Source organism: Chiloscyllium plagiosum, unplaced genomic scaffold (assembly GCF_037043375.1).
Source record: "Chiloscyllium plagiosum isolate Xiang-an unplaced genomic scaffold, Cpla_swu_hap1 HiC_scaffold_19, whole genome shotgun sequence".
In the NCBI taxonomy this organism is placed as follows: Eukaryota; Metazoa; Chordata; class Chondrichthyes; order Orectolobiformes; family Hemiscylliidae; genus Chiloscyllium; species Chiloscyllium plagiosum.
The window spans coordinates 15,143,916-15,171,240 of NW_028270157.1; the positions used below are offsets into that span (position 1 = coordinate 15,143,916).

The following is a 27,325-nucleotide window of genomic DNA, read 5'->3' on the forward strand; positions in this document are numbered from 1 at the left end:
AAGTGGGAGGATTCGAAGGAGAAATTGTTTAGGGTGAGGACCAGTTTGGCCAAACAAATGAGAGTGTCGGTGGAAGGGTACTGTTGGGGACGTCGGGAGAGGAAGAAATGGAGGGCTTGGAAGCCCTGGTCATGGCGGATGGAGGTGTAGAGGGATTGGATATCCATGGTGAAGATGAGGCATTGGGGGCCGGGGAAACGGAAGTCTTGGAGGAGGTGGAGGGCATGGGTGGTGTCTCGAACGTATGTGGGGAGTTCCTGGACTAGGGGGGATAGGACAGTGTCGAGGTAGGTAGAGATGAGTTCAGTGGGGCAGGAGCATGCTGAGACAATGGGTCGGCCGGGGTGGTCAGGCTTGTGGATCTTGGGAAGGAGGTAGAACAGGGCAGTGCGGGGTTCCTGGACTATGAGGTTGGAAGCTGTGGGTGGGAGATCTCCTGAGGTGATAAGGTTCTGTGATAAGGAGATGATGGTTTGGTGAAGGGGGGGGGGGTCATGGTCGAGGGAGCAGTAGGAAGAGGTTTACCACACTCACACTAAGTCAGATGATGTGCTTTTGCACAGCAATGGGAACACCAGCCAGAACAAGCATTATGCAATAATCTGCTGCCACTGAGTGAATGCAGCCTTGGGTCAGCCAGAATGCAACTGCTGTGTGGGAAAGCAGAAACTTTACAGATTACAAATTTCTTATAAATTTAAAGTTTCAGTGAGGGAAATTAAATAGTTTATTTTTATTTAAAATTATTTTGCACTTTCAAAATGTATCACTTTGGAGTAGAAAATGAATGGTGTGTATGTCCTATTTGTGATTTATAATTAAGTCAGAGGGTGTGCTGTGTTGTAGAAGTGAAGATGGTACCATCTAACATGTTGTTCCCTGTACTAATGTAAACATGGCCCACTTTAAGGCTTTGAGCTGATATTGATTAAACACTGATGAATTAGCTCAAAGATTAATTGCTAGACAGAATGGAAACCAGAACCTGCCTCTCTTTTTAGGAGTTTGAATGAACTGATGGAATGGAAATATTGACATGACTTATAAAATTATAAAGAATTTACTGCCTGAATTTATGTCTTAACTGGTCGCTGCTGTATTTATCATCCACAGGCACTTTGCTCATTCAGTTTAATCTCACTATATCAGCGTACTGTGCTCAATTATTCCTTTTTCCATTCCATTATAATGCACCTCTTCAAATAAAGTATTTATCAACTATAGTTCATCTGTGGGGAAAGAGGTTCCAACAGTAAGAGCTCAGAGTCCTACCTTACCTTCACAGAATGTGCCATTGCCTTTGAAGCCAGTTACACATTTACAGTATGGGTTGCCAGATATTTCAGAGATGCAGCTGTGAAGAGGATTAAAAGTTCAAAATGTTAACACCAAATAAGTTGGCTACCTATGAATCTGATTAAGGTTGAAACTGTTCTGTTACCCAAAGGAAAATGGTGGAGGGGCACGTACTTAGCACTCGAATGGCAGGTCATGTTGCACAGGTCGTCAGTGATTTCTGCAAATAAAAATCAAAGGCACAATGCAGATGTTCACATTTAGCATTCTAACTCATGTCATACTAAATATTAGAAATCTTATTATAGAAAGAATATATCAAAATCTTGATATTATCATTTTTGAGTCAAACAGTTCTGGCTGCAAGACCCAGTAGGGACACACACACAGCTGACACTGGGCGGGTTAACCCCATTAGCTATACGGCTGGTTTGTGATGTACAGTGACACCAACAGTGTTCATTCAATTCCTGCAGCGGCTGAAGTTAACATGAAGTTCCTACCTTCTCAACCTCGCCCCTTGCCAGGAGACACGTGACTGTAGTGATATTAACAAGGTCAGTCTGGTGGACCTCAGGGAATAGGAGTGTCCTGTCTGGATCAGGGAGTCCTGGCTCACTGATATAAATAGGAGTGTCTGAGATTCTGAGAGCTGGCTCTGAGGGAGCTCCAGCAGTGTCAAGGACTCTCCACGCGTAAATAAAGGATGACTTGGTGACAGGATACCAGCCTCTGTGAAGTTATTTCAGTGACCCTCATATTAACCCCACTACCAGTTGTCTCTCACTAGTACGACAACAATCCTCTGGGAGTATGGCGGCTTTACCTTTACGGTGCCATGGGACGGCTGCATTGGCAAATGTGCCATCTCTTAGCTGAGGGATTAAACCAAGACCCGCTGTTTATTCTTCACTTTGGCAATACTGGAAGCTGAGAAGCATGTACTGACTGATGCTCCTTGCTACCAGCTAAAGGAGGAAATGGTGTTACTTGGGCTTTGCTGAGCACAAATTGACTAACCCATTGCTGCTATAGCACTTGGGAAAATATAATTCATTGTGATGTATACTGGGATATCCTGACATGTGATACGAATAAACATAGGAGAGAATCACATGTCATGTTTGGTAACACTAGTTTATAAAACAAATACATTTTTCTTGGCCTTAGGGCATCACAAAGCATTTTGTAGCCAAATTGGAATTTTCTGGGGGAATGTAATATTGAAATCGTGGGCAACCGTTTTCACAAAACACAGTCCCACAGACAATAATGTGATAATGATCAGAGAATCTATTTCCAAACCTTAGCTCAAGGGATTAATATTGGCCAGGTCAGTGGGGAGAACTTGCCCACTGCTCTTCAAAATACTGTTGTGGGGTATTTTAAATCTAACTGAGATGACTTTAATCTCACAAGTCACAGGAACATAGGAACTGGAGCAAGCCTTTTAATCCCTCAAGCCTGTTCTAGAATTTGCTGAAATTATGCCAGATCTGACATATAACTCCATAATTATGGCAGGTCTGAGACCTGATGCTATAATTTTAAAAACAATCATTAAAAACATTTTAAAAGTGTTTTATATTAAAAGTGCATAGATATGTGGATTACTATTTTGAGAAAAATTGTTAAAAAATCAGGGCAACACATCGTCCTCTGATATCATAGCCAAAAACAATTGGAAAGGATGTATCCAATCAATAGGTGGCCCTTTATAGAAAGACTGTAATGTTTATCTTTTGAACTTTATCTTATTTATCTAATTTATACAATGAATAACTGTAAGGTAACATCACTTTTTTTTTCCTATTTTGGATCTAATATTTGTACCTACATATCTACGTACCTAAGATGGAGCCATGTGGGGGCGACATTGTAAATGTTTTACTGTACTCCTGTACTTGAGTACACATGATAGTAAACCTAATTCTAATTCTAGGTTAGCTTAGTTCTCTGGCTGGTTAGGTTTCAGTACAGAGTGATGCCGACAGCATGGGTTCAGTTCCCACATCTGCTGAGGTGACCATGAAGGACTCTCCTTGTCAACCTCTCCCCTTGCCTGAGGTGTGGTAACCCTCAGGTGAAACCATTACTAATTGTTTCTCTTTGTAATGGGAGAGTGGGCCAATGGCAACTTTATCTTCACCTTTATTCAATTTTCATCTCGTACTCATGGTCTTGTTGGACATCATTCTGAAATGCTCATTTTCTTTAGAATCATAGAATCCCTACAGTGTGGCAACAGGCCATTTGGCCCAACAAATCCACACCGACCCTCCGAAGAGTATCCCACCCAGACCCAATCCCCTAACCTATTGCTCTACATTTGACGTGATATCAAGAAATGACAGATGGTTTCACAAGTTGTGGAAGCTATGCAATTGAAAATTATATCATTAATTCATCGTTCATCATGGTCTGTCTTGAGATAAGGTGCCATGCTAAATACATTCCAAAATTAGGCAACATCATTTTGCTGCCAATTTCAAAATGAAGGTGATACTTTCTAAATCTTCATTTATTTTTGGTTTGGCTGACAAAGAGATGCGCTGTTGAAAATTTTCACCTTATATTCATCAAGGCAGAATTGCAAGAATAGAATATCTCAATAGGAATAACAACTTATTCTGCATGATGAAAGGATGCTGATTAGTTGGCAAGTGGACTCTGATTGGTAGAGGCATAACCAAAGAGGCTGCATCATGAAACCCTGGACTATTGCAATGAACCCTGTAGTTGGCTACCATGTATTTTCCTGATCCTTTCCTCACCTGCACAACTAGGACTAAACTTATATGTAATCTGTACACAGAGGGTCCAGAACAGAATATCACTTTCCTCCCACTTTCGAAATGTCATACTTACAACCATTCACTGGTTTCAGATACACCAATGAAGTGATAAACATTCAGCTCTTGATGGGGAAAAATACTTGAAAGAGAAATATTTTCAGAGGTTTACATAAAAGGCAGAGGAGTGGGATTAATTATATAATTTCTTTCAATGAGGCAGCACAGACATTAGAAGCGATGTGTTATTTGTTCGAAGACAATTTGGGATCACCACTTTGATTGACACCTTCAGCAACCAGAAGAATACTGTTTATTTACCATTTTAACAGGGCAGTAGCTATAAGAAATGGGGGTCAGTTTGCTCGGTTGGCTGGACAAGTGGTTTGTCAGTGATGCCAACAGCAATGTTCCTATGCCAGCTGAGGTCACAATGAAAGTCCCACCATCTCAACTTCACATCTCACCTGAAGTGTGGGGACCATCAGGTTAAATTCATCACCAGCTGTTTCTCTCTCTCTCTCTTTCTCTCCCTCTTTCTCTCTATCTCATAAGAAAGCAATCTATGGTCTTCTAGGATAACGATAATTTTCATTCTACCATCAGCTCTCAGGAGAAAATATCGTTGCCTTTGACTCCTTAATTGTGCTGGATAGCTATTGTCTCTGTTACAAACGAGCTCATTGTTGCTTAACAGAGTTAATTCCAACTTACGAACATCACAGTTGATTCCTTTCCATCCCAGATCACATTCACAAGTTCCATCCCCATCGATTCCTTCGTTGCATTTACCATTAACACACCTACATTCTAGAAAGTGATTAAGAATAACATGTTGATAATTGCAATAGAAGTTTAGAAACACCCTGTAGCATAGCAACAAACATCATTTTTAAAATGACTTTTCCTGGCAAGGCTACTTCTAGAAGATGAAGGGAATCTTTTTCTTTGAAACACTGCATAGCAACATAGACAGCACAGAAAACCGGAGCAGGAGTAGACCATTTGGCCCCTTGAGCCTGCTCCTCCATTCAATAGGATCATGGCTAATCATCCAACTCAGTAGCCTGTTCCTACTGTCTCCCCATACCCTTTGATCCCGTTAGCCCTTGCAACAATACTGACATCTTCTTGAAAATATTCAATGTGTTAGCCCCAACCGCTTTCACAGGCTCCCTGAGTGAAGAAACGTCTCCTTAGCTCAGTCCAAAACAGCCTACCCTCTATCATATGACCCTAGATCAACTCTGCCAAAGAGCTTATGTCCAAAACGTTCATTCTCCTGTTCCTCGGATGCTGCCTGACCTGCCGTGCTTTTCCAGCACCCACACTCTTCGACTCTGAACTTCAGCATATGCAATCCTCACTTTCACCTAAGATAGATAGATTCTTGATCAGTGGGAGAATCAAGGGTTATATTGAAAATGTAGAAAAGTGGACATAAGCGATACCAGGCTGATTTCATGAGAACTAGGATCATAAGAAATAAGAACAAGAGTAGGGCACTCAGCACCTTGAGCGTGCTCTCCCAATCAATAAGATCATGGCTGACCTGGTAATGCTATATTCCTGCCTACCCCCAGGCTTATCAAAAACCTATCTACCTCTGCCTTAAAAATATTAAAATAATCTGATTCAATGACTTTTGAGAGGACTCCAAAGACTCAATGACCCTCCATGAGGTTAAAAAAGGGTGACCCTTTATTTTAATCAGTGACCCCAATTCTAGATTTTGCCTAAGAGGAAACATCTTCTCCACATTGACCTTGTCAAGGCCCATCAGGGTCATACATGTTTCAATCAAGTCATCTCTCACTCTTCTAAGCTCCAGGGATATCCAAACCTAACCTATCCATCCTTTCCTCACAAGACAACACCCTCTTCCAGGTGTTTATCTAGTAATTGCCGAATTGCTTCCAATGTACTTACATCCTTCCTTCAATAAGGAGACCAATACTGACACACTACTCCAGTTCTAGTCTCACCGGTGTCCTATATAACTGAAGTATAATGTCTCTACTTTTATGTTCAATTCCACTCACAACCTGTGATGATGTCCCATTAGTTTTCCGAACTATTTGTAGTAGTTGCAATGGTACATTGGGAACACCAATTTCTTCTGCATCTCGGACCTCTGCAATCGTTTGACATTTAGATAATCCACATGATTTTTATTTTTATCCTTTCAATCATCAGCAAATTTAGCAGTAATAATGTCAGTCTCTTCTTAAAATTATTCATGCAAGTTGTAAAAGGTAGCAGCTCCAGCAATGATCTTTGTGGATCACCACACATGGTGCAAAATACCCATTCAGTTTGTTTGCTATCCTCATATTTTATAGGGGAATTTAAAATCCAGCCTTAGTATTGAAACCAGCATTAGATTACTTACAGTGTGGAAACAGGCCCTTCGGCTCAACAAGTCCACACCAACCCTCCGAAGAACAACCCACTCAGACCCATTCCCCTACACCTAACACTACAGGCAATTTACCATGGCCAATTCACCTAATCTGCTCATTTTTAGACTGTGGGAGGAAACCGGAGCACCTGGAGGAAACCCATGCAGACACGGGGAGAATGTGCAAACTCCACACAGTTGCCTGAGGTGGGAATTGAACCTGGGTCTCTGGCACTATGCGGCAGCAGTGCTAATCACTGTGCCACCGTGCCACCCACAGTTTTTGCCCATAGAATGGTGTATTCTTGACCGAAGGAAGAAATCAGAGTGAGTCTTTCCTTGTAATGAATTTATTCACTAAACCAGACAGACAGATATCTATCTCCTGACTCCAGTCTACTCCTGTTTCTGTGAGTGTCTCTTTATATGAGCTTAAGTAACCATCAAATCAATGCCCTTCCTCTGTATGTACTTAACCCTAACTGATATTACACTGAAGACTACAGTCATTAGTCTGTATAATGATATTAGCTTATCAATTCTGCAGTGCTTAATGGCAAATTAAGGACATAAATAATTTTCCATAATACATCATGCACAATTCATAGAGATTAGACCATAAGACTATAAAACATAGGAGCAGAAATTAAGCCATTCAGCCCATCGAGTTTGCTCCACCATTCAATCATGGCTGATAAGTTTCTTAACCACATTCTTCCACTTTCTTCTCCTAACCCTTGACACCCTTGGTACTCAAGAAGCCATCTATCTCAGTCTTAAATATACACAAAGACCTGGCCTCCACAGCCTTCTGTGGCAATGAATTCCACAGATTCACCACTCTCTGGCTGAAAAAAATTTCTCCTTATCCCTGTTCTAAAAGGTCTTCCCCTGACTCTAAGCCTATGCCCTCAGGTCCTAGTCTCTCCCACCTAGTCTCTTCCCAATATCTACTCTGTCCAGGTCATTCAGTATTCTGTATGTTTCAATTAGATCCCCCCTCATCCTTCTAAACTCCATCAAGTATAAACCCAGAGTCCTCAAATGTTCCTCATTTGTTGAGCCTTTCAGTCCTGGGACCATTCTCGTGAACCTCCTCTGAACATGCCCCAGGCCAATATATCCTTCCTGAGAAATGGAGCCCAAAGTGGCAAAAAAAATCCAAATGTGGTCTGACCAGAGCCTTATAGAGCTGAAAATGTGTTGCTGGAAAAGCGCAGCAGGCCAGGCAGCATCCAAGGAGCAGGAGAATCGACGTTTCGGGCATGAGCCCTTCCTCAGGAATGAGGAAAGTGTGCCCAGCAGGCTAAGATAAAAGGTAGGGAGGAGGGACTTGGGGGAGGGGCATTGGAAATGTGATAGATGGAAGGAGGTTCAGTGAGGATGATAAGGTGAGGGTGATAGGCCAGAGTGTGTGGGGGGGGGCGGAGAGGTCAGGAAGAAGATTGCAGGTTAGGAAGGCGGTGCTGAGTTTGAGGGATTTGACTGAGACAAGGTGGGGGAGGGGAAATGAGGAAACTGGAGAAATCTGAGTTCATCCCATGTGGTTGGAGGGTTCCTTGGCGGAAGATGAGGCGCTCTTCCTCCAACCGTCGTGTTGCTATGGTCTGGCGATGGAGGAGTCCAAGGACCTGCATGTATTTGGTGGAGTGGGAGGGGGAGTTGAAGTGTTGAGCCACGGGGTGGTTGGGTTGGTTGGTCCGGGTGTCCCAAAGGTGTTCTCTGAAACGTTCTGCAAGTAGGCGGCCTGTCTCCCCAATATAGAGGAGGCCACATCGGTTGCAGCAGATGCAGTAAATGATGTGTGTGGAGGTGCAGGTGAATTTGTGGCGGATATGGAAGGATCCCTTGGGGCCTTGGAGGGAAGTAAGGGGGGAGGTGTGGGCGCAAGTTTTGCATTTCTCCTAGAGCCTTATAGAGCCTCAGAAGTACATCCCTGCTTTTATATTCAAGTTCTCTCAAAATAAATGCCATCAGTGCATTTGCCTTCCTAACTACTGACACAAGCTGCAAGTTTACCTTGAGAGAATCTTGGACTAGAATTCCCAAGTCTCTTTGCACTTCAGACTCCTGAATTTTCTCCCAATTAAGAAAATAGCCCACGCCTCTGTTTCTCCTACCGAAGTGCATTTTCCCACGTTGTACTCTACCTGCCATTTCTTTGCCCACGCTCCTAATCCTGTCCAAATCCTTCTGCAGCCTCCCTACCTCCTCAATGCTACCTGTCCCTCTATCTATCTTTATATTGTCTGCAAACTTAATGAGAATGCCCTCAGTTCCTTCATCTAGATCATCAATGTATAGTGTTGTGGTCCCAGCGCTGACCCTTGCAGAACACCAGTTGTCACTGCTATCATCCTGAGAAAGACCCTTTTATCCCCAGTCTCTGCTTTCTGCCAGACAGCTAAGCTTTTTACTTTTAGATTACTTACAGTGTGGAAACAGGCCCTTCAGCCCAACAAGTCCACACTGACCCTCCAAAGAGCAACCCACCCAGACCCATTCCCCCACACTTACCCCTTCACCTAACACTATGGGCAATTTAACATGGCCAATTCACCTAACCTGCACATTTTTGGACTGTGGGAGGAAACTGGAGCACCTGGAGGAAACCCACAGGGGGGGAATGTGCAAACTCCACACAGTCGCCTGAGGCGGGAATTGAACCCAGGTCTCTGGCGCTGTGAGGCAGCAGTGCTAACCACTGTGCCACCGTGCCACCCCCCCACTGTGCCACCATGCTAGCACCTTGCCTCTAACACCATGGGCCCTTATCTTACTCAGTAGCATCCTGTGTGGCACCTTATCAAAGGCCTTCTTGAAGTCCACGTAGATAACATCCATTGGCTCTCCTTGGTCTAATCTGCTCATTACGTTTAGATTAGATTAGATTAGATTAGATTCTCCTCAAAGAATTCTAGCACATTTGTCAGGCATGACCTCCCCTTGATGAAACCATGCTGAATTTGCCCTATTTTGCCATGCACTTCCAAGTATTTAGAAATCTCATCCTTCATATTGGATTCCAGGATCTTACCCTTGTCTGAAGTTAGGCTAATCAGTCTGTAATTTTCCACCTTTTGCCTTACTCCCTTTTTAAACAGGGGTGTTATATTAGCGATTTTCCAGTCCCTTGTCCCCCCCATCCCAATTCTTGTGATTCCTGAAATATCACCACTAACACCTTCACTATCTCTTCAGATATCTCCCTTAGAACTCTGGGTGTAGTCCATCTGGTCCAGGTGATTTATCCACCTTCAGGCCATTCAGTTTTTCTAGCACCTTCTCCTTGGTGATGGCCACCAGACTCAGCTCTGCCCCCTCACTCTCTTGAAATTTTGCAATATTACTTGTGTCTTCCACTGTGAAGACTGATGCGATGTAATTATTCAGTTCCTCAGCCATTTCCTTGTCCCCCACGACTATCTCTCCAGCATCATTTTCCTGTGGCCTAATGTCCACTTTTGCCTCTCTTTTTCCTTTCATATATCTAAAGAAACTCTTACAGTCTTCCTTTATATTACTGGCTAGCTTTCCCTCATATTTAATCTCCTCCCTCCTTATTTTTTTTTGTTGCCCTGTGTTGGTGTTTGTAAGCTTCCCGATCCTCTGGTCTCCCACTGCCCTTCCCCACATTATATGCTTTCTCTTTTGCTTTTATACTGTCCCTGACTTCCCTACTCAGCCATGGTTGCCTCCTCCTCCTTGTACCATGGTTCTTTTCCTCGGGATGAATCTCTGCTGTGTCTCCTGAATTACTCCATGAATTCGAACCCATTTCTCTCACACCAATCTTTGAGCCATGCGTTTATCTGCTTAATCTTATTGACCCTGCGCCAATTAGCTCATGGATCAGATAGTAATCTAGAGATTATTACCTCTTCTGTTCTGCTTTTGAATTTAGTTCCTAGTTGTTCATACTCCCTTAGCAGAATATCCGCCCTAGTTTTATCGATGTCATTGGTAACTATGTGAACCACAATCACTGGATCTTTACCCTCCCACTCCAAGTTCCTGTGCAGCCCAGATGAGATATCCCGAAGCCAAGCACCAGGCAGGCAACACAACCTTCAGGACTCTCAACCCTGGTCACAGAGAACAGTGTCTCTGCCTCTAACTATACTATCCCCAATTACAACAACATTTCTCTTCTCTCCCCACCACTTGAATGGTTCCCTGCGCCACAGTGCTGCGATCAGTCGGCTCATCCTTCTTGCAGTCCCCATTCCTGTCTACATAGGGAGCAAATCTCTTGAATCTGTTGGATAAGGACAAGGGCTGAGGCTCATGCAACTCTACCTCCTGGATTCCTCTACCTTATTCAAAATAGTGAGGAGGGCAATTTCCTCTAGATGCTCAGTGTTATAACAACAACCTGCATTTACTCAGTACCTTTAATGTGGTCTAACATTCCAAGGCACATCTCCAAAAGCTTGGTCAAAAGTTATTTTGAAGGAGGAATGATAGTGGGAAAGGATGAATGCTGTAAACGGGCAGTTCCAGTGAATAGGTCTTTGGTAGTTAAAGGCATGATGATTAAAGTTGAGGAAGATGTGCAAGACTCAGGAATTGGAGAAATGCTACAGTTATTGGGGCTTGTAGGGCTGTAAGAGATTGCCTGAGGTAGGAGGGGTTTAAGACTGAGGAGAGGTAGAGAATTTTCAAATTGAGGCTCTGTTTGACCAGCAGCCACTATAGGTCAGCACCATGGGACCACAGCGATGGATTGCTAGCTCTTTAGTAACCCATTTGTAATTTCTTCAAAAATGGGAAATGGAAGATTTTCCTGTTAGGATAATAATGCATATTAATGTATTATAGATTTTTCTAAGACAGGGAGATACAATTAGGAAGATGTGCAGATAGGATGAGATGAAAAATGGTTTGTGGAACCACGTAAGAAGCACAATTAACAGGGACCTTGCCAATTTATGAATTAAGAGCAGGAATAGGCCACTTGGCCCCTCATGCTTGTCCCATCATTCAATATGACTGGCTTTTCTGTTTGCTCCACATTCCTGCCTGTCCCCGATAACCTTTCATTCTCCTCTTTATACAATAGTGGTATTACCATTTTCTGTGCTGTAAATTCAGTCAAATGGAGATGAGCTCTGAGTCAGAGACGATCTTGGAAAATTAATATGATACTGTTGTCTGAGATAATGGGGGCACGTCTCTAATGGAGAGCTAAGCATCTTTTGGGCGCGGGCAATGTGAATCCAATAACCAAGCTAAGATAAAGACATAGTAAAGAAAAACAATGGCAGAACACACCTTGATCACAATGTATACCATATTGTCCATCAATACAGGTCTCACATGCTGTTCCAGTAAATCCTTCTTCACAGGCACATGTCCCTGTGCCATTAATGCCATCTAGGCAAATACCGTTTCCAAAGCACCAGTTTGTGGATTTTCCTGGGCAGGCCTGGCATTGCTTCCCAAAGTAGCCAGCACAGCATTCTCGAGTCTGGAAGAAACCCACCAAAGCAAAAAACTAAAACAAAGCAGCAGTGTAATTGATAAACAGAGGGATATTTTAAGTGTTGTCACTGGTGATGGCTTCTCTCAGCACACACCTTGGAAAGAAAAGGTTACACTGTAACCTTCTGATGTAGCAGTGGAGGAGTAATTATTCTGCACGGTGGACAGTGGGGACCTTATCACAGCATGGATGATGACCCTGCCTCTGAGCCAGGAACTCTGTGTTTGAGACCTAGCCCAGGACTTACTGGCCAAGGCATTCATAATAAAAGGCAAACAGGTTGATTGGAAATCTGCAAATGCTTCCAACACAAAGCAGTAGTGGTCAGTGAGAACAGGAGAGTTTCTTGGTCAACCATGTAATGAGAGAACATTGAAGCCTCTTACCACCATCAGACTACACTCGCCCCCCCACCCCCCCGCAACAAACCTGGGAAAAAGTGCATGTTGCCATAGCAACTTCCCCAAAGCCTGTCCATCAGTTACAAGGCACAGCTCAGGAGTGTAATAGAATACTCCCTACATACCTGAATGGATGCAGGCCCAACAACACCCAAAGAGCTCAGCACCATCCAGAACAATGGATGTATCCACAGGCATCCATTCACTAGCAGCAGTGTGTGTGTCATCTACAAGATGCACTGCAGCAATTCATCAAGGCCCTGAGACAGCACCTTCCAAACCCACAATAACTATTATCTAGAATTATGCGGGCAGCGCATACATGGGAATACCATCCCCTCCAAGCAGCTAACCATCCTGACTTGGAAATATGTTGCCTTTTCCTTCAGTGTGACTGGTTCAAAATCCTCAAATTCACTCCCGGAGGTCATTGTGGGCGTATCTAGAGCACATGGGCTGCTGCTGTTGAAGAAGGCCGCTCATCACCACCTTCTCAAAACAATTAGCGACGGGCAATGAATGCTGGTTGAGCCATGATGCCCACAGCACATGTGCAAATAGGAAAAAAACTCAAACACATTGAGTGAGCTGAAACCCACCACCACCACAACTGGTCAAAACAAAACATACTTTCAAACAACCAGGCAGCAAGGGTTGGACTGTTCGATTCACAGCTTCTAGAGTGGCGTGGGAGCTCCATTATCCTACCCCTACGTTGATCATGACCCAGTCTCATGAACAATTAGAAACCTCCTAGTGGCATCCTTACCCTGGAGATGATGAACTGTGAACATTGCCATAGCCAGAAGTCATGTTCATGTGCACTGAAAACTGCAGCCAATTTATCAGTGACAGTAAGGCCTTCAACAGGGCCTAAAACAGGGAAGGGAACACTATATTGGATCAAAAGACCTCTGTATCTTTATTTAGTGGGGAGCATGGGAGAAAGGAGGTGTTGGCCTAGTGGTATTATGAAGGGATTATGCCTGAAACGTCGATTCTCCTGCTCCTCGGATGCTACCTGACTGGCTGTGCTTTTTGAGCACCACACTCTTTGACTCTGATATCCAGCATCTGCAGTTCTCACTTTCTGCTAGTGGTATTATCACTGGATTATTAATCTGGAGACCAACATAATGTTCTGGGGACCTGTGTTTGAATCCCACCATGGCAGATGGGGGAATGTAAATTCAATAAACATCTGGAATTAAGAATCTACTGATGACTATTAATCCATTTCGGAGAAAACTAATCTGGTTCACAAATGTCCGTTAGGGAGGGGAAACTGCTATCCTTATCTGGTTTGACCTACATGTAACTCCAGACCCACAGCAATGTGGTTGACTCTTAACTGGCCTCTGAGCAATTAGGGATGGGCAATAATTACTGGCCTCGCCAGTGATGCCCTTATCCCATGAATTAATTTTTAAACATGTCCTTTAAGGAAAATATTGACACTGAACTTAATTCTGGTTTGAACTTCTGCTTTCTGGCTTAACCCTGGTGGCTAACCCAAATTGAACAATAGAATAGACTTGAGGGGCCGAATGGTCTTCTGTTCTGTTGACTATATAACTAAATAACACTGAGGACAATTCATCAGACTTTGACCTAAATTTTGCAAAAGAAACGTTATTAAACTGCCATTTTGGTTGTTAGGATGGCTATGTTGCCATCATATCCACTTTAAACCAGGTCTGAAGTTTACTTACAATGTTAGTTTTTACACAGGTTGTCTGACAGCCGAGATACATTAACCTCTTTCCTAGCAGGTATCGCACAAAGATACAGTTCTTCTTTTTTCCCACCTGCGTTAAGCAAATAACAATTTTAGAATTGAAACAAAATAAAATTCTCTCCATAATTGTAAAATAGTTCTCTTGAGTTTCGAACTCAAAAAGTCAACACTCACTAAAGGCCTGGATCCAGGAGGGCATTCAGGTTTGTACTGACAATTTACACACTTCCCCTTCAAAAAAAAAACAAATATTCATCTTCATGCAGCCACTGTAAAGTCAAACATTCCAAAATTTGCATGCCTTATCAAAATATCCAAAGGGAAAATAATTGATAGGGGAGTTGGAGAGAAACAATTTACTCTGTTGGGGAGGTGTGATATTGCCATGGTGGCACCAGATGGCATCTGCCACTTTGGCCACATGCAGCACTGAATAAGGGATGCTTAGGGTGTATTTGCTGCCACCAATCATCCTTTGTCCACACTTTGGCTATGGTCTCTCTGATGTTCAATCTCGGGCGATATGTCGGTGTTAAGTCTTTACAGAGGAGGCACTGTTCTTAGTTAACAAGGTGGTTTATTGCATAACAGCAATAAGCTCAACTACAGGGCGGCATGGTGGCTTAGGGGTTAGCACTGCTGCCTCACAGTGCCAGGGATCCAGGTTCAATTCCAGACTTGGGTGACTGTCTGTGTGGAGTTTGCACATTCTTCCTGTGTCTGTATGGGTTTTCTCTGGGCGCTCTGGTTTCCTTGTACAGGCCAGGTGAATTGACCATGCTAAATTGCCCATAGTGTTAGGTGTTTTTTTAAAATTGATTTTTAATTGATTCTATCATGGGATGTGGACATAATATAGGAGCAAATTATTGCTGGAATCTACATTGAACACAAAAATGCTGGAGATCACAGCGGGTCAGGCAGCTTCGGTGGTTTACAGCATGATAATGTTTCGAGTCTAGATGACGCTTCATCGGAGCTACTGACCTGAGAGAGTGAAGTGCAGCAATTTCAGAAGGGGATAGGTTGAGAGGAGCAGAGACATTGAGATGGTCGATGTTGCGCCAGTAGTTTTCAATGAAAAGATCGAGGGTGGGTAAGAGGCCAGAGAAAGGGATCCAGTTGGAGAGTGAATACTCATGAAGAGTCATCTCGACTCGAAACGTTAGCTTGCTCTCTCTCCATGGACGCTGCCTGACCCACTGTAATTTCCAGCATTTTTTGTTTCCAGCTGTGGTATGTGGTCTGCAATATTTATTGCCCGTCCCTTAATAAGTTTGGATGCACAAATATGAAATATATATACATTATTTTTGTACAAAACACTTTTTATTTGTTCATGGGAAGTGGGCGTTGTGGACTGGATCAGAATTTATTGCCCATCCCTTGCTGCCCTTGAGGAGGTGGTGGTGAGCTGCCTTCTTAAACCACTGTGGTTCACGTGGTGTAAGTAGACCACAATGTCATTCGGGAGGACGTTTCAGGATTTGACTAAAAGTTTGAATAGACTTATATTTTGATGACCAATGGGCCAAAATGTCTCTTTCCATGCTCTAAACATTCTGTGACACTAAGTAACAGTAAAAGTACTTTAGAGAATATAAGACTGATGTATGGGAGTTATAATGTTCTTGGATCAAGACTGGCATGTTCAAACATTACTGTAAGGCCATTCGTAAGTGAAAAACTTGCAATCCTGATCATGTTATCACGTCATATCTCTCTTATTTTACTATGTTCTAGATGTAACCTTGGTGTTTTGAATATACATTTGTTTTGCACCTTATCATATAGCCTATTGTGCAAACTATCACCAAGGGGAAACTTCCTGCCTGGGAGTCAGGTGCTGTGGGTTCAAGCTCCAACAGCTTCAAACATTTACTCACTTACCTGTAATACCGTCGTTTCATTAGAGTCACAACGATTTTTCTGGATCTCCAGAACTTTTGTTAGTCCATGGATTACTCCTTTGTCCGTTTCCATATCAGTGAAATTGACTAGTGCATCATTCACAGAAAGCTGCAATGGTAGACAGTGTGTTATCACAGGGGAGACTGAGGTGAGTTGTTTAAAACCACAATGACATGGTTTGTTGGAGTAAAGAAGGTAAAACTGTTTCCATGGTTAACAATCACAGGGACCCAAGCAGCGCATTCCACATTAAACAGAGAATGCAGCTACTTATACAACACCAGGGGTGGCTCAGTGGTTAGCACTGCTACCTCATAGTGCCAGGGCCCAGATTCAATTCCACCCTCAGGAGACGATCTGTGTGGAGTTTACACTATGTCTGCGTGGGTTTCCTCTGAGTGCACCGGTTTCCTCCCACAGTCCAAAGATGTGCAGGTTAGATGGATTGGCCATGCTAACTTGCCCCTTAGAGGCCAGGGATGTGAAATCTGGGTCATTTAGCCTTAGGAAATGGAGGGTTACAGGGGTCGGGGTGAGGTGGGATGCTCTTCAGAAAGATGCTGTGGACTCAGTGAGCTGAATGGTCTCTTTCCACACTGTAGGCATTCTACAATTCCACCTGAAGTTTCAAGTAAGAATTAACTTTGACTAAATGAAAGCTTCTAAAACCATACACATATGCTTTCAACCAACTGATTTGAAAGTGTTGTGACATATCACCAAGGGCAGGTTGGACTTGAACCCAGATCTTTTGGACCGGAGATTTGAACCTTTGTTACTACTATATGCCTTTATGGACTACAATTCCAATGTATTAGATTTTAACAACAAATAATTAAGATGTAGCATTTCAACTGAAACATTGACTGCATTTAAACCCTGGGTGAGTTGAGACTTCAATCTTCAATCAAAGTTTATTAGTTGCCAATGGATATTCCCAGGCTTAAGCACATAGTAGATGTCTTAGTAATTTAGCAGTCCCATTCTCTGAAATAAAGAGAGAATGTCAACAGCAGAAAAGAGATTGGCATTTAGTTAGCAGCGTTAATGATCACCAGCTATCGCAAAGCAATTTACAGTCAATGAATTACTTTTGAAGTGCAGTTACTGTTGTAATGTAGGGAATACAGCAGTCAACTTGTGCTCTGCAAACTCACAAAAACACTGATGTGGTAATGACTAGGTAATTTGCAATTTTTTAAAGCGATGTTGGCTGAGGGGTTAATGCTGCCCATTATTATAACTACCCTTGATCACATCCTCCCAATCTCACAATCAAAAGCTCCCCGTTTCCCTCTAGCCTTCTGGAAATGCCAGGAAACTCCAGGAAACACACACATACTTTATCATTTCGGCAAAAGAAGCCAAGTTGGAAGGAAAATCCGAGCATTGTCTCCCGGTGCATCCCATCATGCATATCGCTTTTCATTAGCTTTTGATCCAAAATGATGTGGTATCTGATTAGGTCTTCATCCTGGAGGAAATGAAAGATCACACATTTGTTACATCATAAGCCATTGACTTAGTTCAAAATTAAGATGAAAACCTATTAACATTCTCATGGAGAGTATCATGAACTTGTCAGGGCTCTTTCAATAACATCTTCTAACCCTGAAGTCTCTACTACCTAGAAAAACGAGGACAGCAGTCACATAGGAACACCACCAGTTAAATGTTCATTCCAAGCCCCACACATACACACCATTCCGACATGGAACTATATCACTGTTTCTTCACTGGGTTAAAGTCTTCTGACTCCATCCCAAACAGCAACGTGGATGTACTTATACCACATGGACTGCAGCTGTTCAAAAATTTTGCTAACCACAATCTTCAAGGCCAATTAAAGATCCATTTTCACCATTTCCGCACCTTAGTTTACATACATTTTACAGCTCTATCACTCTTTCACCCAATTAGTAACCCCTTTATCTTTTGCACTGGGCCTCCACACCATCTTACCCATCTTCTGCCTTTGTATAAAAAAAACACCATTTTCCAACACTTTCAGTTCTGAAAAAGACTCATACTGGACTCGAAATGCTAATTCTGTTTCTCTCTCTACAGATGCTGCCAGAGCTGTTGAGTTTCTCCAACATTTTCTGTTTCAGTTTCAGATTTCCAACCTCTGCAGTATTTTGATTTTGTATGGGCAATAGATGTGGCCTCACCAGTGACGCTCACATCCCAAGAATTAATTTGAAGAAAGGAGGCACCATGAAAATTCCGATTCCCACCAAAGCTCATTTGCAGACACCTTTAATCAAAAGAGTTAACTGGATAATCCATTGGGGACTTCTCCAGAGGTCTCCAGCACCACAGATGCCAGGCTGCAGGCAATTTGTTTGACTCCATTTGATATCAAGAAATGGCTGAAGGCACTGGATACTGCAAAGGCTATGGGCCTTGACAACATCCTAGCAATCGTGCTGAAAATTTGTAACTGGTCCCCTAGACGACCTGTTCCAGCACACTACAACTCTGGCACCTATCCACCAATAGTGAATATTGCCCCGATAAGTACATTCTCAAAAATCAGGACAAATCCAGTCCAGTCAATTAGTGGCGCATCAATTGGTTATAAGCTAAATGATGGGAGGTGAGTTCACAGTGCTATCAAGCAGCACTTGCAAAACTATAACCCACTCATATTAGGTTCTGTTAGGTCTACTCACCTCCTGACCTCAGTACGGCCTTCGTTCAAATATCAACGAAAGACCTCAACTCAAAGAGGTGTATGAGAATAACTGTCTTGATATCATAGCAGTATTTGACCGACTGTGGCATCAACGTCACCCTGGCAAAAGTTCTTCACTAGATTGTGTCATACTCAGCATAAAAGAAAACGTTTGCAAATGCTGGAGACTAATTATCTCAGTCCCATTTATTCATTCATGACATAGGGGTGTCACTTGTTTGGCCAGCTTTATTGCCCATCCCTAATTGCCCAGAAGGCAGTTTAGAGTCAACAACCTTACTGCAGATCTGGAGTTACATATAGGCCAGATTAGCAGATTTCCTTCCTTAAAGGATATGAATGAACTAGATGAGATTTTGCAACAATTGACAGTAGTTACATGGTAACTATTATAGAGTTGTAGTCATAGAGCTGTACAGCATGGAAACAGACCCTTCTCTCCAACTCGTCCATGCTGACCAGATATCCTAAATTAATCTCGTTCCATTTGCCAGCATTTGGCCCATATCTCTCTAAAGCCTTCCTGTTCGTGGACCCATCCAGATGCCTTTTAAATGTTGTGAACCCACCAGCCTCCACCACTTCCTGTGGCAGCTCATTCCATACATGCACTACCCTCTGTGTGAAAAAGTTGCCCCTTAGGTCCCTTTTAAATATTTCCCCTCACATCTTAACCCTATGCCCTCCAGTTTTGGAATCTGCTACCCTGGTAAAAAGACCTTGGCTGTTCCAGATTTTTATGAATGCACCATCTGCCACATCCATAGTACATTAGCCTGGGACCCTTGATAATGAGCCCATTACCATGGTCTCCCCCATTCTGTAGAATGTTCAGTCATTCCAGAACTTCCCAAAACCATTTGCAAGGTACAAATTTGGAGTGTGATGGAATACCATCCGTTTGCCTGGATGGGTGCAGCTCTAACAGCATCCAAGAATCTTGATGCCTTCCAGGACAAACTTGATTGGCACCACACCCACTAGCTTCAATATTAACTCCCTCCATGACTGATGTAGAGGGGCAGCAAGTTGCATTCTTAACATGGTGAGGCTGAAAAACTTAGGATAGATTCACTGACACCAATTCTTTTTGTTGGCGCTAGTCTAAGCTATTGGTGCCTGAGGATGTCCACATGAAGTTTATGATACTAGATCAGGCTCAGTCTTGATGAATAGTAAATAGGTTCATCATGAATTATTTTTTCACACAGCATCTGAGATGCATGATCGTATCTTGCCAAGCTCTCAGACTCAACCTAGGAGTCAGGGCACATTACCACTAGCTACAGGTACTGCATATTCATGAAAGCACATTGTACTCAGCTTAGACTCCTGTTAGTTTCTTGGAGAATCCATCCTTTATATCTGCTGGGTGCAGTTTGATGTTAATGATGGTAGTTAACTCTTTCAGGTACTAACTGTCTTAGACAACATATACAATGTAGAAGATTGATTGCAATAATTCATAATGACTCCTTCATGAATACCTTCCAAATATGCAACTGCTATCACCCAGAAGGACAAGGATAGTAGATGTATGGATACTTCATAATGGCATGTTCCCCTCCAAGCCACCCACCTCCCTGGCTTGCAACTATACTACTACTCTGTCAGTGTTGCTGTATTGAAATCCTCAAGCTCTCTTCCCAACATCACTATGGGAGCACCCTCGCCAGCTGAACTGTGGCTGTTTAACAAGACATTGCAAACAACTTTCTCAGGGCAATCAGTGGTTCAAGGAAGAGGTTCACTACCACTTTCCCAAAAGCAACAACAGGTGGGCAATAAATGCTGGCCCAGCCAGCGATGCCCACATTGCACAATTCATGGAAACAAAATCACAGATAGGCCAATTCTGGTTGTGTCAGTGGCATCCACATCGTTAAAAAGAGTAAAAGTTCTTTGTTCCAATACACACAATCTTTGGATTTCAACTTCTCATAGAGTCATAAAGTTATGTAACACGAAACAGACCCTTCGGTGCAACTCATCCAAGCTAACCAGACATCTCAATCTGACCTAGTCCCACTTGCCAGCATTTGGCCCATATCCCTTAAAACTATTTCTATTTAAGTACCTATCCAGATGCCTTTTAAATGTTGTAATTGTACCAGCCTCCACCACTTCCTCTAGCAATTTATTCCTTATGTGCACCACCCTCTGCGTGAAAAAGTTACACCTCGCGTCATTTTTAAATCTTTCCCCTTTTACCTTAAACCTATGCCCTTTAGCTTTGGACCCACCCAGCCTCGGAAAAAGACCTTGGCTATTATTCACCATATCGATGCCCCTCATGATTTTATGAAAAAGTCCCAGCCTATACAGCTTCTCCCTATAGCTTAAACTCTCCAACCCTGGCAACATCCTTGCCAATCTTTTCTGCAAACTTTTAACAGCATCTTTCCTATAGAAGGGCAACCAGAATTGTACAGTATTCGAAAAGTGGCCTCACCAATGTCCTGTACATCCACAACATGACCTCCCAACTCCTATGTTCAGCATTCTGACCAATGAAAGCAAGCATGCCAAATGCCTTCTTCACCACCCTGTCGACCTGTGACTCCACTTTCAAGGAACTATGCACTTGCATCCCTAGGTCTTTGGTTTGGCAACATTCCCCAGGACCTTACAATTAAGTGTAAACCAGTCATGCCCTGGTTTGCCTTTCCAAAATACAATACTTCACATTTATCTAAATTAAACTCCATCTGCCACTCTTCGGCCCATTGGTCCACCTGACCAAGGTCCTATTGTGCTCTGAGATAATCTTGTTCACTACACCACCTATCTTGGCATCATCTGCAAACTTACTAACCACACCTCCTATATCCACACCCAAATTATTTATAAAATGATGAAAAGCAATGGACCCAGCACTGATGCTTGTGGCACACCACTGGTCACAGGTCTCCAGTCCTCTATCACCACCCTCTGTCTCCCTCCTTCAAACCAATTTTATATCCAATTGGCTAGCTCCCTGGGATCCACTTGATCTAAACCTATTAACCAGTCTACCATGCTGAACCTTATTGAGTGCTTTGCTGAAGTCCATGTAGACATCTACTGCTCTGCCTTCATCAATCTTCTTTGTCACCTCTTCAAAAAACTCAGTTACATTAGTAACACACAATTTCCCATGCACAAAGCCATGTTGACTATCCCTAATAAGTCCTTGCCTTTCCAAAAGCATGTAAATCCTGTCCCTCAGAATTCCCTCCAGCAACTTACCCACCACTAACGTAAAGCTTTCACTGGTCTATGGTTCCCTAGCTTTCCCTTACTGCCTTCCTTAAATGATGGCACCACGTTAGCCAACCTCCGGTCTTCCAGCACCTCACCTGTGGCAGTTGATGATGCAAATACCTCAGAAGTGGGCCCAGAAATCTCTTCCTTAGATTCCCACAAAGTTCTGGGAAACACCTGATCAGGTCCCAAGAATTTATCTACGGTTATCCATCTTAAGACCTCCAGTACCCCCTCTTCTGTAATATGAACTCTTTTCACGATATCACTATTTTCTCAAGTTTCCTAACTTCCATGTCGCTCTGCATAGTAAATACTGAAGCAGTAAATACAGTAAATTTTCAACTTGCCCAAGTGAGTTCTGAACTCACACACATACCATTACATCAACAGATTTCTCTTTGAGATACTTCTCAATGGCTTCATTGTTCGGGGCATAGACAGTATAGGTGATGGCACTCTCAATCTGCTGGGTCAAGTTCTGTTGCTGTAACAGAAAGAGATATGCTTTAGTGACACACCATTTTCAACACACTGATTTAATGATTATTTAATGATTAAGTGGATTCTCCACAGAACTTACAATTACAAAAGTTCTAAACTGAGCATAGTCAGGCATCTGGCCAAGAGTCGACAGTAGGTTAATTGGTGCATCACTCATAGGCTGTTCAGGTAAGAGAACCTAGAACATAACAATTGGTATTATATATATTAATAATCCATTGGCTAGTTATAGAAAAACTTAACATGTGTTAACAGAATCACGAACTGTGACAGTGCAGGAAGAGGCCATTCTGCCCATTGTACCTGTACTGGGTCTATTATCTTGTGTTAATCTCTACCTTCTTCCGATATCCTCGTACACCTTTCCTAACCGAGTAATCATCCAATGCCCTCTTGAATGCCTCAGTTGATGTTCAAAAATCAACTTGTGGTGTGTTCATAAGGGTGACATGTCATAATGGATATGGGAATAAATTTAAACAGGGAAAGATGTCCAGCGTTAAGAAAGAAAAGAACCAAGTTTAATACTGCAAAGAGTATAAATAAGTAGATACAGTTATAGTCTGATCTCTCATGTAGATCCAAAGGAATACAGATGGAATATGTTTGGAAGAGGAAGCCATATCTCATACTAAATTGGGTATCAGGTCTCATTTGAATATGGTCCTGGCTCTACCTCAAACTGTTAAAAATATTTTTCCCTGAAGCACTTTTGATGCTGGCCACTTGCTAGGCCACCACCACAGCGGGTAATCCTGAACATAGTAGGCCCAGGATTCATTTTGCTTGGGGTACCACAATAAGGCATCCCCATTATCTGACACAACATGAGCAAGGCCTGTCATAGGTGACCACCAGGAATGCCTGAAACATTGGCTGACCCAACATTGAAGGTGGACCCATTTCAGGTGCTCCTGGAGGTGCAAGACATGAATTTGCAAAATTGACACTTTTGTCACCTGTTTCTTTTGACCAAATAAGTCCAAAGGAGGACATCTTTATATAACATTATTCACAATATACATCAATTCTACTGCATTGGGGAAATATGGCAACATAAAATTTGAAATGCAAATTGTACTCATGAAGTTGACCTTACCTTATCAATAATGTGCATAACCCCATTTGTTAACGCAATATCAGGATTGAGAATGCTTGCTCCTCCAATTACAGGGTTCTAGGAAAACAGAACATTTGTTAGGATTAAAAGAGTAATGCTTTTTAATTATAATAATTTAATAAAGAAGTGTATTAGATTATTTGCCTCTTGCACATTCTCTCCTTAACATTCTTCTAACCCACATCTTATCTTTGCCTCAGAGAGTTCTCTGTCAAGGCTCTCACAAGTCTGTCAGATAAATGTATCTGTCTCAGTGATTACCCTCTCTTCAATTTACCTTCCTTGTGGATTGGCAGCTCATCACCTGCTGTACATGCACTTTGCCTTGAAGAGCATTCATTTTGTCATGTGCTGTGTGTATACAATGTTGTGATTCTGCCTGACTGTCTGCTGTGGGCTTGCAAACTGCAATACACACAAAAGTTGGTTGGTTTGCTGTAATGTCTGCTTCATAACTAGTAATGTATGTAGAACATAGAACAGCACAGCACAGTACAGGCCCTTCAGCCCTTGATGTTGTGCTGACCTTTTATCCTACTCTAAGATCAAACTAACTGCATACTCTTCATTTATTATCATCCATGTGCCTATCCAAGAGTTGCTTAAATGTCCCTAATATACCTGACTCTGCTACCACTGCTGGCAGTTCATTCCATGCACCCACCAATTTCTGTGTAAAGAACTCACCTCTGACATCTCCCCTAAATCTTCCTCCAATCATCTTAAAATTATGCCCCATGTGATAGCCATTTCTGTCCTGGGAAAAAGTCTCTGGTTATCCACTCTATCTATGCCTTTCAACATCTTGTACACCTCTATCAAGTCACCTCTCATCCTTCTTCACTCCAATGAGGAAAGCCCTAGCTCCCTCAAAATTTCTTCATAAGACCTGTGTCTTCCTATGATACAATGTGTTCTATTATTCTACATAAACTAAAACCTATTGAGTTTATCAATTTCTTGTGAGGGTTTGATCACACCGTTATCATTAAAATAACACCACCAAGGACAATTAGTAATGGGCAATAATTGTCAGGAATACTCATCTCCTTGAAGAAAAATATAGGAAATATTTGATCGAAACATGACTGAAATCAGGAAACCATTGGAGCTGAGGAATGAAACACGATCCCAACACTTATAGAATGATACAACACAAGAATGAAGCTCATTTGGACAATTGTGCTGGCTTTTGGAAGGATTCTTAAGGTGCTTGACAGGGTAAATGCAGAGACGATGTTTCTCCTCATGGGACAGTCTAGGTCCAGAGAACATAGTTTCAGATTAAAGGTGCACCAATTTAAGACTGAGATGAGAAGGAATTACTCCTCCCAGAAGGTTGTGAACCTTTGGAACTCCTTGTCACAGAGAACCGGGGGAGCTGAGTCCTTCTGTATAACATAAGGCTGAGATAGATATATTATTGGTCAGTCTGGAATCAAGGGTTATGGAGAAAGGGCAGGAAAGTGAACGTGAGCCATGATCCTACTGAATGGCAGAACAGACTTAAGGGGCAGAATGGCCTACATCTGTTCCAATTTCTTATGATCTTAATTTATCCCATTTCCCTCAGGCTTTCTTTCAATTGTCTTACTGATTTTCCCCTTCAAAGATTTGTCTGATTCTATCTTGGGGCAGGGATTTACATATTAATCATTCAAAACTTGCACCTCCATTCTAACTGATCAAAGAATTAATAGCCATCTAGGTTTGTTCAATACATTTGCATAAATTGTACGACCCTTAGATCTTTTACTTATAAGTTCTGTGTTCTGTATCTGAGGAAGGAACGGGAGCTCTGAAAGCTTGTGATTTCAAATAAACCTTTTGGTCTGTGACCTGGTGTTGTGTGATTTTTGTCTCTGTTAAAAGTTCAGATTAAATCTACTTCCACAGCTGTTTCATGCATTGCATTCCAAATCAAAACAATCCACTTTGTCAAAATTGCCTCCTTATCTTGTTTCAAGTTCCTAAACGCTGAACCCTTTGGCTTTCAATTCTTCAGGCAGTGAAAACAATGACTTCCTTCTTATTGTATTAAGACCCCTCACAATTCTGACCCCTTCTATTAATCTCCCTTTAATGTTCTCTACTCAAAGGAGAACAATTGCAGCTGCTTATTGGTCAAGGGATTGAGTTCCGGAGCCGTAATGTCATACGGCAACTATATAAAACGCTAGTGTGGCCGCACTTGGAATATTGTGTACAGTTCTGGTCGCCCCATTACAGGAAGGATGTGGAAGCATTGGAAAAGATGCAGAGGAGATTTACCAGGATGTTGCCTGGTCTGGAGGGAAGGTCTTATGAGGAAAGGCTGAGGGACTTGAGTCTGTTCTCATTGGAAAGAAGAAGGCTAAGCGGGGATTTGATAGAGACATACAAGATGATCAGAGGATTAGATAGGGTGGACAGTGAAAGTCTTTTTCTAGGATGATGAAGTCAGCTTGTACGAGGGGGCATAGCTACAAATTGGGGGGTGATCGATTTAAGACAGATGTCAGAGGAAGGTTCTTTACTCAGAGAGTGATAAGGGCATGGAATGCCCGGCCTGCCAATGTAGTTAACTTAGCCACATTAGTGAGATTTAACAATCCTTTGTTAAACACATGAATGATGATGGGATTGTGTAGGGGGATGGGTTTAGATTAGTTCACAGGTTGGCGCAACATCCAGGGCCTAAGGGCCTGTTCTGCGCTGTATTGTTTGATGTTCTGTTCTATGCTTTGATAATTTCGCTTTGCAGGCACTATGCACTCAGTAATCCTTGCTGTACTGCGGTTTTCCTTCACTATTACTGGGACATTTCACGCTGCCAACAGTAGAGCTAAATCTGACATGATGCATTTCTTTCAGGGGTTCAGTAGCACAACACTTTGAATAAGAGTCTTCATCATGTTTATTCTGAGATTAAAAATAAGGAGTTGCCTTCATGTAGCACCTCTCATAGCCTCAGGATTCCCTGAAGTGCTTCACAGCCTAAGAAATGCTTCAAATGTTTAGGCAATGCTGTAACGTTCGAAACAGCAGCATATTTCACACACTGTAAGCAATTCGATAACGGAGAGATAATCATGATAAAGAAATAAAGGTCAGTCAGGACACTGGAAGATTCCCCTTGCTCTCTATTGGAAGAGCAGCTATGGAATCTTTCAGGTCCGTCTAAGAGGATATCTAGGTTTAACATCTCATCTGACCTGATTGCAAGGCGATGGGGGATGTCTTTGGTTACAATTCAAGATGGGGCAGCTGTTCTCCTCCAGACTAGCAATTTCCTCAGCATACAGGCTGAACTGAGATGGAAACCCTGGCACGCTAACATAGCACTCTGCCCTAACACCTTAAATTTGGCACTCTGTCACAGTTCAGCACTTTGTTTGGCCACCCAGTAAGGGTTAAATGGAAACGCAGAAGGTTAAGTCAGCATTGGGGTTCGAACTTTTCCTATTAATTAAAAAGTAAACGAAAATTCTGCGGCTACTGGAGCAAACATAGAGAATGCTGGGGAAACTCAGCAGGTCCAGCAGCATCGGTTCAATTCCCGCCTCAGGTGACTGTCTGTGTGGAGTTTGCACATTCTCCCCATGTCTGCATGGGTTTCCTCCGGGTGCTCCAGTTTCCTCCCACAGGTTAGGTGAATTGGCCATGCTAAATTGCCCATAGTGTTAGGTGAAGGGGTAGATGTTGAGGAATGGATCTGGGTGGGTTGCGCTTCGGCGGGTCGGTGTGGCTTTGTTGA

General features: G+C 42.6%; 1 protein-coding gene across 1 annotated transcript in view; it reads right to left on the reverse strand.

The window, feature by feature from the left end:
* Positions 1-27,325, reverse strand: part of stab2 (stabilin 2) — a 182,235-nt gene that overhangs the window by 65,395 nt on the left and 89,515 nt on the right. Inside the window, exons 31-41 of the mRNA XM_043709921.2 lie at positions 23,569-23,646; positions 22,549-22,647; positions 22,345-22,452; positions 17,367-17,498; positions 16,004-16,132; positions 14,288-14,344; positions 14,088-14,183; positions 11,764-11,959; positions 4,803-4,898; positions 1,471-1,516; positions 1,278-1,354 (exon numbers count right to left, since the gene is read on the reverse strand). Coding sequence (XP_043565856.2) covers positions 1,278-1,354; positions 1,471-1,516; positions 4,803-4,898; positions 11,764-11,959; positions 14,088-14,183; positions 14,288-14,344; positions 16,004-16,132; positions 17,367-17,498; positions 22,345-22,452; positions 22,549-22,647; positions 23,569-23,646 — 1,114 coding nt within the window. The remainder of the gene's footprint in view (positions 1-1,277; positions 1,355-1,470; positions 1,517-4,802; positions 4,899-11,763; positions 11,960-14,087; positions 14,184-14,287; positions 14,345-16,003; positions 16,133-17,366; positions 17,499-22,344; positions 22,453-22,548; positions 22,648-23,568; positions 23,647-27,325) is intronic.